General features: G+C 36.3%; 1 protein-coding gene across 1 annotated transcript in view; it reads right to left on the bottom strand.

Annotated features, from left to right (window-relative positions):
* The window catches only part of LOC132542997 (autophagy-related protein 2 homolog B-like), a 72,805-nt gene that overhangs the window by 12,104 nt on the left and 45,998 nt on the right, over positions 1 to 14,703 (bottom strand). The window contains exons 18-32 of the mRNA XM_060206450.1: positions 14,096 to 14,297; positions 13,754 to 13,896; positions 13,310 to 13,461; positions 12,804 to 12,961; positions 11,440 to 11,572; positions 10,674 to 10,909; positions 6,453 to 6,533; positions 5,832 to 5,938; positions 5,169 to 5,261; positions 3,106 to 3,176; positions 2,635 to 2,702; positions 1,791 to 1,970; positions 1,297 to 1,405; positions 928 to 1,148; positions 405 to 621 (exon numbers count right to left, since the gene is read on the bottom strand). Coding sequence (XP_060062433.1) covers positions 405 to 621; positions 928 to 1,148; positions 1,297 to 1,405; positions 1,791 to 1,970; positions 2,635 to 2,702; positions 3,106 to 3,176; positions 5,169 to 5,261; positions 5,832 to 5,938; positions 6,453 to 6,533; positions 10,674 to 10,909; positions 11,440 to 11,572; positions 12,804 to 12,961; positions 13,310 to 13,461; positions 13,754 to 13,896; positions 14,096 to 14,297 — 2,171 coding nt within the window. The remainder of the gene's footprint in view (positions 1 to 404; positions 622 to 927; positions 1,149 to 1,296; positions 1,406 to 1,790; positions 1,971 to 2,634; positions 2,703 to 3,105; positions 3,177 to 5,168; positions 5,262 to 5,831; positions 5,939 to 6,452; positions 6,534 to 10,673; positions 10,910 to 11,439; positions 11,573 to 12,803; positions 12,962 to 13,309; positions 13,462 to 13,753; positions 13,897 to 14,095; positions 14,298 to 14,703) is intronic.

The following is a 14,703-nucleotide window of genomic DNA, read 5'->3' on the forward strand; positions in this document are numbered from 1 at the left end:
AATAGCATTTTTAACGTTTAAAATTCTCTTATATTTTCTGACAGTGTCCTGAAGAGTCAATAAAACAATTTATTGGATGACCAACTTCATAAATTTCATATGAAATGGAAAGAATAATGTCGATGTTATGTAGATGGTTTCATTATAATTTTGAAATTGGAAATAAGCAAATTATTTACCAATCATTTTATTTGTCTATGTGTTGTCAAGGTTACAGGGCCAGAACTCACTCCCTCCATACACATACAAAACAATTCCTCAACTTGTGTGTTGTCAAGGCACAGGGCCTGAAAACATTCCCCCACATCCTTGTACCAAACAAATCCGTACTTTGAGTGTTGTTAAGGACACAAGGCTTGAAGTCATTCCTGTATATGTATACATATATTAAAGTATTTCCTTACCTTGCGTGTTGTCAAGGTCACCGACCCTAAAGTCACTCCCACCATACATGTACCAGACAAGGGTCATCTCCTTCAGAGTGTACCGCTGTTCTGCCAGTGGGTAATGATCTGGAGCCTTTAGCAGGTCAGTTCGACCAAGAGGCTGACTGAAAAAGTTCTCCTTGATTTCTACAGGGTCAGTAACCAACACTCGAATGGAAGGCTCACCATCCCGTGGCTGTTGAGTTATAAAAGATGATTTTAACATTTAATTTGAAAAATATGTATTTTCAGTGTTTTTTCAAGGAAGTTGGCTGTTTCCACTGCTTTCGTCATAATTTTTCCATTGAAAGGTTTTAAAATAAAGGAGAATATTCTGAGCAAGTAAGAATATCTAAAATCAAGATATATTATCTATTTGTTGGAGGACCTCAGTGAGAAAACTGCAGTAATACTCATATTTAGAGTTCTGAAGTCAAAGAAAATTTTAAGGGTAATAATATCCAAAACACATGTCAGGGATGATTCATTATTGCAGACTTACCATGATACCAAGCCCAGGATCATCAATCACACAGAACTCTTCATCGTCACTCATTACCTCCATCCGCTCTGATAATGCACTACTTGCGAATGAATCGGCACTGTCAGAAATCACAATTGGTCTGATTCCTCCAGCAGGTGGCACTGGCTGTGAAGTTGCTCCACCATTGGCAACAAAGTAAACTTGGGTGGTTGAGGACGGTGAGCCATTCTCAGGCAGATCTGTGAAAATGAATTATCAAGATCTAAATTAGGGTAAAACATACACACAAACACACACACACACAGACAACATGTTTTTAAACTGAGAAAGAGTTGTATTGATTTGATTGGAAGCAATGAAAACGTATACTAGGTGTGAAGTACATACTAGCTGTCTGCTGGGACTCCAACATGGCATCCTCTACTAGAGTCTCAAGATGTCCCTGGCGTGATACTGTCAGACCTACATCTTCATCGTCAGTGCCTGACTCCTGCAACTGGGGAAACAATTCCATAATTACAAACAAATTAAAAAAAAAAAACAGAAAAAAAGAACTTTAAAAAGTTCATCAAGATAACTTTTCTCTTCATGATGTTACAATACTGACAGATTTTAATGTACAACTTTTCAGATGATAATACTATTTGAGTAATTTCGACCATCTTTACCTGTGATCTCTTTGATACAATACCAAAGGAATTGTGGGGTAGCTTAATGGTACAATTTAGCACCATATACTTTGAGCCTTTGGTTTTGCTATCATTGAATGCAAAGAAAATGTATTTCAAAGGCAGATAATTGAATTTCACAGACAAAAAGTATGGCTAAAAAAACAATATCTGACCTAGATAGACTAGAGTATAAATATGTGGTATGATTACCTCATCGCCTACCACCAGGTCCTGAGTACTGTCTCCAATACTGGGTGTTCCCTCTCGGGTGTATAGATCTCCATCACTTGCAAAGTACTGTATGAGTTCCATCAGGGCCTTGCAGGAGTCAGAACAGGTTCGTAGATTAAGTCGATTTGTCAGAACCTTCAAATCTGTCTTCGGAAATTTCTGTAAGATAAAATAAGGAACATATATGCTAAGATAAAAAAGAGCCTCTAAGTGAAAATTTAACTGATTTTCCAGACTAGTGCTAAAGGACTGACAATTTCTGACAGGTCATCAAGGACTGTTACTGTAAACCTTTCACAGCCACAGTGATCAATCTCAGGATGATTATACCAACAGTTTTACCTTTACCATGGTTACTATCAAGAAATTATGAATGAACAGTACTTAATGGAATGATGAATACTTAACAAGGGAAGTAACTCTAAGTCAGAGTAGAGTCTTTTGTTGCTAAAAATATTAAACCCCTTTATCAAAGATATTATGAACAGAATTTATTAATGTTCATATAATATTAATCTATTTCTAGAAAGTTTTTTCTTAAAATCTGAGCAAAATCTGTAGAAATGGTTCACATCTACAATGTGTGATTTCTAATATCTAAAAGCCGTAATAATTTTAAACCAAAATAGCAATGTGATTTATGTATTAAGATATTTATTATTCAGGCAATTTGAACTGACAAGTCTATATAATCAGTGTATGCAAGAAACTTTTGGCAGGAGTGATGATGAAGTGAAATCTTGATTACAAAAAAAATCTTTTTAGAATTTATATAAGTATCACAGAACTCTGTTTCCCCTGATAACAAAGGAATGATGCTAACCAAGTCCTTGCCATCGCTAAACCGCAGTGATAGTTCAAATCTCTCCAAATCAGCAACACACACATAATCTAAAGATAAAAAAAAAATATATATTAACATACATAATACAAGAATGTATTTCAGGTCAAAGTATATTTTCAATAAATGACTTGTATGCATTTGTACACATATGTGATATCAACCAGATAATATGACATCTAATGTTCATTACTTAAGTAATTTTTATACAATTAAGAATCCCTGCCCTGACTGCCTTGTATTTACCCATACTTTTCTGAATTTCTCTTTAAAGATCACATAAGAAATGTAAATTGTTTATCAATCTGATCTCTATAACAAGATTGTCAGGCAGTTAACTAATTATCCATTTATCTGTGTTAGGAATATTCATCCATTCAAGTAACATTTTGATAATAATATTTGGTTATATTTTTATTTTGATATGATCACTCATAAATCAGACCTTCATACCTTTTTTTAAGTTTGGCATTGTGTTGACAGGTTTCTGAGACAAGAACAGGGAGGCATCATCCAAAACAAATCTGAAACAACAGAGAAACATTGATCATTTTACACACAGAACATGTCCTCATCAAATAAACACCAGAAACATTGATCATTTTACACACAGAACATCTCTTCATCCAATAAACACCAGAAACATTGATCATTTTACACACAGAACATGTCCTCATCAAATAAACACCAGAAACATTGATCATTTTACACACAGAACATGTCTTCATCCAATAAACACCAGAAACATTGATCATTTTACACACAGAACATCTCTTCATCAAATAAACACCAGAAACATTGATCATTTTACACACAGAACATGTCTTCATCAAATAAACACCAGAAACATTGATCATTTTATATACAGAACATGTCTTCATCCAATAAACACCAGAAACATTGATCATTTTCATACAGAACATGTCTTATCAAATACAGAAACATGATCTTACACACAGAACATGTCTTCATATAAACACCAGAAACATTGATCATTTTACACACAGAACATGTCTTCATCAAATAAACACCAGAAACATTGATCATCATCAAATAAACACCAGAAACATTGATCAATCATCAAATAAACACCAGAAACATTATATACAGAACATGTCTTCATCCAATAAACACCAGAAACATTGATCATTTTACACACAGAACATGTCTTCATCAAATAAACACCAGAAACATTGATCATTTTACACACAGAACATCTCTTCATCAAATAAACACCAGAAACATTGATCATTTTACACACAGAACATGTCTTCATCAAATAAACACCAGAAACATTGATCATTTTATATACAGAACATGTCTTCATCCAATAAACACCAGAAACATTGATCATTTTATATACAGAACATGTCTTCATCAAATAAACACCAGAAACATTGATCATTTTACACACAGAACATGTCTTCATCAAATAAACACCAGAAACATTGATCATTTTACACACAGAACATGTCTTCATCAAATAAACACCAGAAACATTGATCATTTTACACACAGAACATGTCCTCATCAAATAAACACCAGAAACATTGATCACTTTATATACAGAACATGTCTTCATCCAATAAACACCAGAAACATTGATCATTTTACACACAGAACATGTCTTCATCCAATAAACACCAGAAACATTGATCATTTTATATACAGAACATGTCTTCCTTATACATATACAGAACATGTCTTCATCCAATAAACACCAGAAACATTGATCATTTTACACACAGAACATGTCTTCCTTATACATATACAGAACATGTCTTCATCAAATAAACACCAGAAACATTGATCATTTTATATACAGAACATGTCTTCATCAAATAAACACCAGAAACATTGATCATTTTATATACAGAACGTGTCTTCATCAAATAAACACCAGAAACATTGATCATTTTACACACAGAACATGTCTTCCTTATACATATACAGAACATGTCTTCATCCAATAAACACCAGAAACATTGATCATTTTACACACAGAACATGTCTTCATCAAATAAACACCAGAAACATTGATCATTTTATATACAGAACATGTCTTCATCAAATAAACACCAGAAACATTGATCATTTTATATTGATACAGAACATGTTTATCCAATAAACACCAGAAACATTGATCATTTTACACACAGAACATGTCTTCATCAAATAAACACCAGAAACATTGATCATTTTACACACAGAACATGTCTTCATCAAATAAACACCAGAAACATTGATCATTTTATATACAGAACATGTCTTCATCAAATAAACACCAGAAACATTGATCATTTTACACACAGAACATGTCTTCATCAAATAAACACCAGAAACATTGATCATTTTATATACAGAACATGTCTTCATCAAATAAACACCAGAAACATTGATCATTTTATATACAGAACATGTCTTCATCAAATAAACAACAGAAACATTGAAAAAAGAAAAAGAAAAGTCTGGAAAAGACCTTGTGATGGACTCTAAAGTATCACAGCAACACATACCTGAGGAGAGAGGTAGGAGACTCAGCTATTATGTTACTGGAGATACTAAAACTCTCGGCCATTAGTACCGCATTAGTCTTGATATGTAGTGGTCTGAAATAATAAGCAATGCTTTTCAATTATACACAATCACTTATGCTGGAATAGACTGAATTGAGGCAGTCAACAATATTGATGTGGAACAGCTTCGACTACATTCAAATTATTAATTTTTGTTGGAGATTTATTTTCGTAGATTTTGTGGATACACTTTATTAACAAATTTGTATGTCCATGAACTGTTATATTAAGTTGACATATATTTATAGAGCTATGTTTATGAATGAAATTGAATGTCCAGGAAATAGTGATTTTTGAAAAACCACAAAAATTGAATCCCGCGAAAATTGAATGTCCAGGAAATAGTGATTTTTGAAAAACCACAAAAATTGAATCCTGCGAAAATTGAATGTCCAGGAAATAGTGATTTTTGAAAAACCACAAAAATAGAGTCCCATGAAACTGAATGGTTTTACAGTATTCAACTTCCTTGTATACATGGCAGGTATGATTATTGTTCACTTGTAAATAACAGAATCTATCATACATTCATTACACTACAAAAAGTCTGCAGTTTACCCAAAAATGAGTTGTACTTGTTAAATTATGTAGGTTCCTGGTTACCTGTAATCAACTGCACAGTCCCAAAGGTGTACGTGTAGTTCAGTCAAAACCTTTGCCATGGTATAGCCAAGTATGTCATAATCCTTCACATCGAGAAATGCCATTATCTACAATGTAAAACCACAACAATTACTCAAAATGAATTTTCTTTTTAATTTTCAGAAAGATAGTGAAGCTGACTTTTCAGGAATTTCATGTGATGATGGATCAACATCATTTGAGTTGGAGTTAAGCAAAATATAAAGAAACATACAGAAGATTTACTGAATCTATATTAAGACAAACTCTGATGATCAGTTAACAAAAATCTACCAAATAATTGTCAATCAGTATACTTCTGTGAAGACTTGGTAGTCTATTATTAGCACTGAATACTGAAGCTTGCAGAAATCTGTATAGTGTTAAACATCTGTTCAACTGATCAACAGATGTAACCTTAACTTGCTGTTGTTGGCTTTGACTTCACAGTATTTATCTAGAAACAAATCCATATCAATTGGCAATGTTAACCTCGTGAATAGACCAGACACATAAAAACAGTATCACTATGTAGTTTGAGTTTTATTTGAGTAAAAATTGAAATAAATACCAGGTATGTATAAGTAATAAAGACGAATTTACCTGTGCAATCCAGCTCTGATCAGCTGCAGCCATTTTGTGTTGGAGAGTTCCCCCTCTGATTCCTACTGCCACCAAAAACTCCTGTAACCATCAGAAGTTCAAGGTCATTCAACAAAGCTACATTCCTCAAAAATTTTATACACAATCAGCTTTTAACTACCACATCTACCCTGTCATAAGTCTAGGGATCCAACATACAAATTCTTGTTCAAAGTCAGGGGTTGGGCTTATTACAGGACACTAAACCCAGGGTCCATCACATAAATTCTGATTCAAAGTTTGGGGGTGCACTTATTAAAGAATTATAAGTCCAAGAGTGAGCAAACAAATTCTGTCTGACAGTCTAGGGTTAGATTTACTACAGGGCAGTAAGCCTAGGGGTCTAACATACAAATTCTGTCTGACAGTCCAGGGTTAGATTTACTACAGGGCAGTAAGCCTAGGGGTCTAACATACAAATTCTGTCTGACAGTCTAGGGTTAGGTTTACTACAGGGCAGTAACCCCAGACGTCGAACATACAAATTCTGTCTGACAGTCTAGGGTTAGGTTTACTACAGGGCAGTAAGCCCAGGGGTCGAACATACAAATTCTGTCTGACAGTCTAGGGTTAGGTTTACTACAGGGCAGTAAGCCCAGACGTCAAACATACAAATTCTGTCTGACAGTCTAGGGTTAGGTTTACTACAGGGCAGTAAGCACAGGGGTCAAACATACAAATTCTGTCTGACAGTCTAGGGTTAGGTTTACTACAGGGCAGTAACCCCAGGGGTCAAACATACAAATTCTGTCTGACAGTCTAGGGTTAGGTTTAATACAGGGCAGTAACCCCAGGGGTCAAACATACAAATTCTGTCTGACAGTCTAGGGTTAGGTTTAATACAGGGCAGTAACCCCAGGGGTCAAACATACAAATTCTGTCAGACAGTCTAGGGTAGGTTAACTACAGGGCAGTAAGCACAGACGTCGAACATACAAATTCTGTCTGACAGTCAAGGGTTAGGTTTACTACAGGGCAGTAAGCCCAGACGTCAAACATACAAATTCTGTCTGACAATCTAGGGTTAGGTTTAATACAGGTCAGTAAGCCCAGATGTCGAACATACAAATTCTGTCTGACAGTCCAGGGTTAGGTTTACTACAGGGCAGTAACCCCAGACGTCGAACATACAAATTCTGTCTGACAGTCTAGGGTTAGGTTTAATACAGGGCAGTAAGCCCAGGGGTCGAACATACAAATTCTGTCTGACAGTCTAGGGTAGGTTAACTACAGGGCAGTAAGCACAGACGTCGAACATACAAATTCTGTCTGACAGTCTAGGGTTAGGTTTACTACAGGGCAGTAAGCCCAGACGTCGAACATACAAATTCTGTCTGACAGTCCAGGGTTAGGTTTACTACAGGGCAGTAACCCCAGACGTCGAACATACAAATTCTGTCTGACAGTCCAGGGTTAGGTTTACTACAGGGCAGTAAGCCCAGGGGTCGAACATACAAATTCTGTCTGACAGTCCTGGGTTAGGTTTACTACAGGGCAGTAAGCCCAGGGGTCGAACATACAAATTCTGTCTGACAGTCCAGGGTTAGGTTTACTACAGGGCAGTAAGCCCAGACGTCGAACATACAAATTCTGTCTGACAGTCCAGGGTTAGGTTTACTACAGGGCAGTAACCCCAGACGTCGAACATACAAATTCTGTCTGACAGTCCAGGGTTAGGTTTACTACAGGGCAGTAAGCCCAGACGTCGAACATACAAATTCTGTCTGACAGTCCAGGGTTAGGTTTAATACAGGGCAGTAAGCCCAGACGTCGAACATACAAATTCTGTCTGACAGTCTAGGGTTAGGTTTACTACAGGGCAGTAAGCCCAGACGTCGAACATACAAATTCTGTCTGACAGTCTAGGGTTAGGTTTACTACAGGGCAGTAAGCCCAGGGGTCGAACATACAAATTCTGTCTGACAGTCCAGGGTTAGGTTTACTACAGGGCAGTAAGCCCAGACGTCGAACATACAAATTCTGTCTGACAGTCTAAGGTTAGGTTTAATACAGGGCAGTAAGCCCAGACGTCGAACATACAAATTCTGTCTGACAGTCTAGGGTTAGGTTTAATACAGGGCAGTAACCCCAGGGGTCAAACATACAAATTCTGTCAGACAGTCTAGGGTAGGTTAACTACAGGGCAGTAAGCACAGACGTCGAACATACAAATTCTGTCTGACAGTCCAGGGTTAGGTTTACTACAGGGCAGTAAGCCCAGACGTCGAACATACAAATTCTGTCTGACAGTCCAGGGTTAGGTTTACTACAGGGCAGTAAGCCCAGACGTCGAACATACAAATTCTGTCTGACAGTCCAGGGTTAGGTTTACTACAGGGCAGTAAGCCCAGGGGTCGAACATACAAATTCTGTCTGACAGTCTAGGGTTAGGTAACTACAGGGCAGTAAGCCCAGACGTCGAACATACAAATTCTGTCTAACAGTCCAGGGTTAGGTTTACTACAGGGCAGTAAGCCCAGACGTCGAACATACAAATTCTGTCTGACAGTCTAGGGTTAGGTTTACTACAGGGCAGTAACCCCAGGGGTCGAACATACAAATTCTGTCTGACAGTCCAGGGTTAGGTTTACTACAGGGCAGTAAGCCCAGGGGTCGAACATACAAATTCTGTCTGACAGTCTAGGGTTAGGTTTACTACAGGGCAGTAACCCCAGGGGTCGAACATACAAATTCTGTCTGACAGTCCAGGGTTAGGTTTACTACAGGGCAGTAAGCCCAGACGTCGAACATACAAATTCTGTCTGACAGTCCAGGGTTAGGTTTACTACAGGGCAGTAAGCCCAGGGGTCGAACATACAAATTCTGTCTGACAGTCCAGGGTTAGGTTTACTACAGGGCAGTAAGCCCAGACGTCGAACATACAAATTCTGTCTGACAGTCCAGGGTTAGGTTTACTACAGGGCAGTAAGCCCAGGGGTCGAACATACAAATTCTGTCTGACAGTCTTATTACAGGATAATTACAGGATAATAAATTACTGTTTGTAATTTTATTGAACAACAATAGATATGGGTGAGCTTATATCCAGACATTGCCTTATAGCTGGATCAATATTGTACAGTTAAACCTATCATATGCAATGTTCAAACAGAGGCAATAAATAAGATAACAAACGACAGATGGCCAATTAATACAAGATCAATGACAAAAAAACCCACTCAAATTAAATTTGTTTATTACAACCAATATCGCCTATATTAATTGTTTAAAGAAAGTTTATTATGATATATTCCAACATGAAATATCAGATATTAACATATGTTTTCAACTCAGAAATGAATTTGTAAGCTCGAAGCCAATTATCCATATTTGAAACCTGGACTGTTCTTTGTGGCCCTAGTTATCGGCTAGTTATTGCCTGAGACACCCTTAGGTAGCTAGTCCCACCTTTCATCTGTCTATGTCAGGAAACAATAGAGATAGTCACCTGCCCATGCCACTTGTAGCACATACAGTTACAGTCACAGTTACATAATTAAGACTTATAATAAGACTCAAACATTTAGAACAAAAAGGGTAAATGTACAATACACACTGGCTGCAGACTTTTTTAACAGCTATTTACTAACCAGCCATAATTTTGTGAATATTCCATGATTCTGATAGCAGCCTGTGGTTTATTAGAAATTTCTCTCATTCAGCCAGTCATGTGTTTAAATAACCATAAATTGCCAGCTATACAGCAATAAATCCAGTTTGATGTCTCATGTTCCTGCCACATGAGCATGGTGCCAAAAATAGGTAGATCCTCACACCAATGTCATATTTACAATTTTGTAGTGATTAATTCCCTATATGATATTTTCATTCAGATCATAGCACATACAGAGGAACTAGTTAAGGGATTATCAAATTAAATTGTAGAATTAAATGATTTTATTTGTAGTAAACTGCTTGGGTAGCACCACTTACAGGACATGTGATTGTCACTTGATTATCTTAAATTTCGCATGGAAAAATAGTATTGACGTTTATGGAAACCAGGTAACTTTCAGAAATGATGGTCGCCTCAGAGAGGTGGTCAATTAATTCAGGTCATATATAATGTTAATTGCACTGAGAGGGAAAATTACGGTCATAATATGAGAGGAAATCACTTAATGCAGGTGGTTGCGAAATGCAGGGTTGACTGTATTTAATATTTGAGAGAGTAAGACTAACCTTAATTTTTTCGTCCTTTGTTAAATCATTGATAGGTGTAGAATCCAGTTTGATCTTCACAGCGACTGACACCATATCACTGGTGTCGATATCATAGGACGTATCCATGGACTTGGCCATGACTCCCGGGTCAGTCTTGTGTACGAGTCTGTGGTCCCTTAGGTGATCAGGAATTCTACACACATCTTCTCGTGTGAGACTGATTGCCTTTTCTTTAAACACATCATCTACAGCAGCTGAAACATATTTCCAATTATTATCTCTGTGGTACAAGATACAACAATGTAGCTCATGAACAGATGAATATTAATTTTTAAGCATTTCCTAATACCACTATAAACAAAATTAGGTAAAAATCAGATATCTAAATTTCAATCAATAAGAGGCCTTTATTAGGCCTTGGCATAGTTGTCATGACAATAAAACCTATAAAATGATGTTTGGCATCCCTGTGTGCCCTTATACACCAAAATACATCAAAAGTATTGTTCAACAATGGTATGAACCAAATTTCAAGTCTACTGAATGCTATGATAACTCTCTGAAAAGGGGAAAAATGACAAGTCACATCAGGGCTTACATATTGGCCATACCCACAAAATGTTTTTTATTCAATGAATCTTAGTTGTAAAACGTGCTAACTAATGGTATTCTCTAACCAGCCTCTGAACAACAAAGGCCACGTGTGATTTGAACAATAAACATTGAGTTATCATTTTGAGATCAGTGACCCAGTCAGAAACGTTCAACTGTAAAACACACATACCACAGTGGTAAAGTTCTGCCTTGTGACTGAGGAAGCAGACATACTGTAGACTGGGGTCGCCATTGTGGTTGGCTACAGTAAAGATAGTGGCATCCTCCAGCATGATCACCACTTCTCCATGGACCTTCTCTTCCTGTAAACATAAAATATCTGATTATAAAAACCTAGAATCCTCCCTCAGGACTTCTGTTCCTGTAAATATATAATATCTGATTATAAAAACCTAGAATCCTCCCTCAGGACTTCTGTTCCTGTAAATATATAATATCTGATTATAAAAACCTCCTCCCTCAGGACTTCTGTTCCTGTAAATATATAATATCTGATTATAAAAACCTAGAATCCTCCCTCAGGACTTCTGTTCCTGTAAATATAAAACATCTGATTATAAAAACCTAGAATCCTCCCTCAGGACTTCTGTTCCTGTAAATATATAATATCTGATTATAAAAACCTAGAATCCTCCCTCAGGACTTCTGTTCCTGTAAATATAAAACATCTGATTATAAAAACCTAGAATCCTCCCTCAGGACTTCTGTTCCTGTAAATATAAAAACATCTGTAAATATATAATATTATATAAACATCAGGACTTCTGTTCCTGTAAATATAAAACATCTGATTATATAAACATAGGAAACTCTCTAGGGTCTTCTCTTCCTGTAAATATAAAAATATCTGGTTATATAAACCTACAACCTTGCCAGGGACTTCTGTTCCTGTAAATATAAAGCATCTAATTATACAAACCTAGAAATAAAAAGTTATATAAGCCTAGAAACCTCCTGTATGTGCACACTACCTGTTTCTACAAATTAAAGAAACCACTCTGGGGTTTTCTTTTCCTCTAAATATACACTACATGGTTATATAAAACTTGGAAACCTCTCTAGACAATACCCAGCTTTATACGCCTAGAAATATGAGTACAACTTAACTCCATATTTCAAAATTCTTCAATGTAGGTGATAAAACTGTCTCAATTGTGTCTTAAAACAGTAAAAGCTATTTTTATCATGGAATCATGAAACAAGAAACTGATCCAAGGTGGTCTCATTCTTGCTCTCTCTGTAAACATGGTAAAACTAGAAGATGTCTGTAAGACATGAATGCCCCCACCCCCCCCCATGTGAAATAATAGTGAAAGGTCCGAATGAAGTTGTTAGGTGGTATATACTGATTTGGGACGGGACGGGACGGGACGGGACGGGATGGGACGGACATGGGCAACGCTATATGCCCCCGGCCATAAATGGCGGGGGCATAAAAAAATTCCTCAGTTTTGTTGTAGTGATGACATGAATGAAATGAAGGGACAGAACAGGAAAGGATAAAGAACAGATGTTGGAAAGTTGATAACTTACATGAGAGTTTGTGATAGCAGTGAGTTTGCCTTTGTCTATCTTTACGGAGAGACACATTTTGCTGGGCTGTTCCTTCTTGGTGGGTTTCCGTCTTGGATAACGGGAGTCGTGTATACTATAGTAGCCGAAACTTGAATCATCCTCCTCGTCTGAGGACTCTGTCAACAGATAACAGGTTTACTCGGATTTCCCAGCTTTATTTATCATCTACATAACAATAATATGTTGTACATAATGAACTCAAACAACCACAATTGGAATCATGGGCATTGCTTCATTTTTAATTTAAGAATTTAGTCCAAACTTATTCCTTATTAAAAATTTGACAGTACACAATATACTATGTACTTCTATTTCATTAAAATCCAGCAATTTTGAATTGATAATTAACTAACAAAAAATTTCATATTTATTCTGTATTTCTTCCAAACTTTTTTGCTTTAATACTTGAAACACAATTACCTTACAGTCTTGAATGCATCATTTTATGAACAGAGGGTACCTACCATACTTTATGGCTGATTTTGCCATATGGAAGGAATCTTGGAGAGCATTTGGGTAGCAGCTAAGGTCAAAGGTTGCTGCTGTCAGTAATGGATCTTGTGTTTGTAGAGGTGAAGGGGCCATTGGTTCCCACAGTAACAGGTCACTATTGATCCTACAATATCATTATAATGTATATAATCGTCTTTTAATTTTAAAAATTACAGTCGGTATTTCCAATATAGAAAGTAATTAAATTCTAGATTGATTCCATTTGAATAGAATATAAGACTATGCATACAATTAAAACTAGCAAACAGTGGCATGAAGGAATCACCATTTTAATGTTGTATATACAGAAAAAGAGAATACTATGCTTAGTAAAACCTCTTATATTTTCTGAAAATCAAAAAATACTGAAACCAATTATTAAAATCATGATAGCAAAAAACATTAGTCAGATTTACCTATTGTACAGAACTTCATAGAAATGTTTATCGGGAATGTGAAGGTTAACAAAGGGTAGAGAGAACTCCAGGGTCATGTGCGTGTTGCTTAGAGACTTTTCTTGAAACTCCTGGATTTCTCTGCGATCACCAGGCATAATCATCTGTGGAAGAAATAACAAGATGGTTATCAGAGAATTATTGTTAAAAATGTATGAAAGACACCCATAATTTTCTAGTATCTTTCTTTAAATCTAAATTTAGAAATTGATATACCTATATGTGTATTATATGTTGAACAATGAATAAATATAGTAAATGGATATCTAACTCTGAAGTCAGTAAATTTGACACCAACATTACCTCCTCACTGACGTGAGTAGACTGGTCTTTTTCGCTATACTCCTCTTTCCCATACATGTTCTTTTTGTTGGAAAAAGGGGAGGGATCACGCTTAGTGAATAGACACGCCCCATTGAAGGAATCCTGGGGTGTATTGTCTTCAGATTCGACAGGCTCCTCCTCCAGTACAGAAGTGGTCTTGTTGGAGAACTTGATGGACAACCTTTACAGTTATAAATAATGTGTTATTTATCATGTTAATGTTTAACAAGTGAAATATAAGGCTTTATACTGAATTCAAAATTTACATTTTTATTACATAGAAACAGAAAAGAGGCCCACTGGATTTCAAAGTAATGGTGGAGCAATATTACATGAAAATTACCGCACTCCATCAAACAAGAGATCCTAGAGGGATCTCAGTGCCCACCATTGTTTGATCTTTATTTGTTCTTTAAAAGTTGGATCTTTTCTGTTCTTTTCTCTTCCCTCCTCTGTCCTTACTCTTAATGATATGAAATTTGAACATTCCTTTGCAGAAATAGCAATACAAATGTAATAGTCTTTAACCCACAAATACAGTTCCAAAATAAAATGGACACGACTAATGACAATGAGAACCTACCTAT

Source organism: Ylistrum balloti, unplaced genomic scaffold (genome assembly GCF_031769215.1).
Source record: "Ylistrum balloti isolate Yb309-2 unplaced genomic scaffold, AGI_CSIRO_Ybal_v1 Utg369732, whole genome shotgun sequence".
Taxonomy (NCBI): Eukaryota; Metazoa; Mollusca; class Bivalvia; order Pectinida; family Pectinidae; genus Ylistrum; species Ylistrum balloti.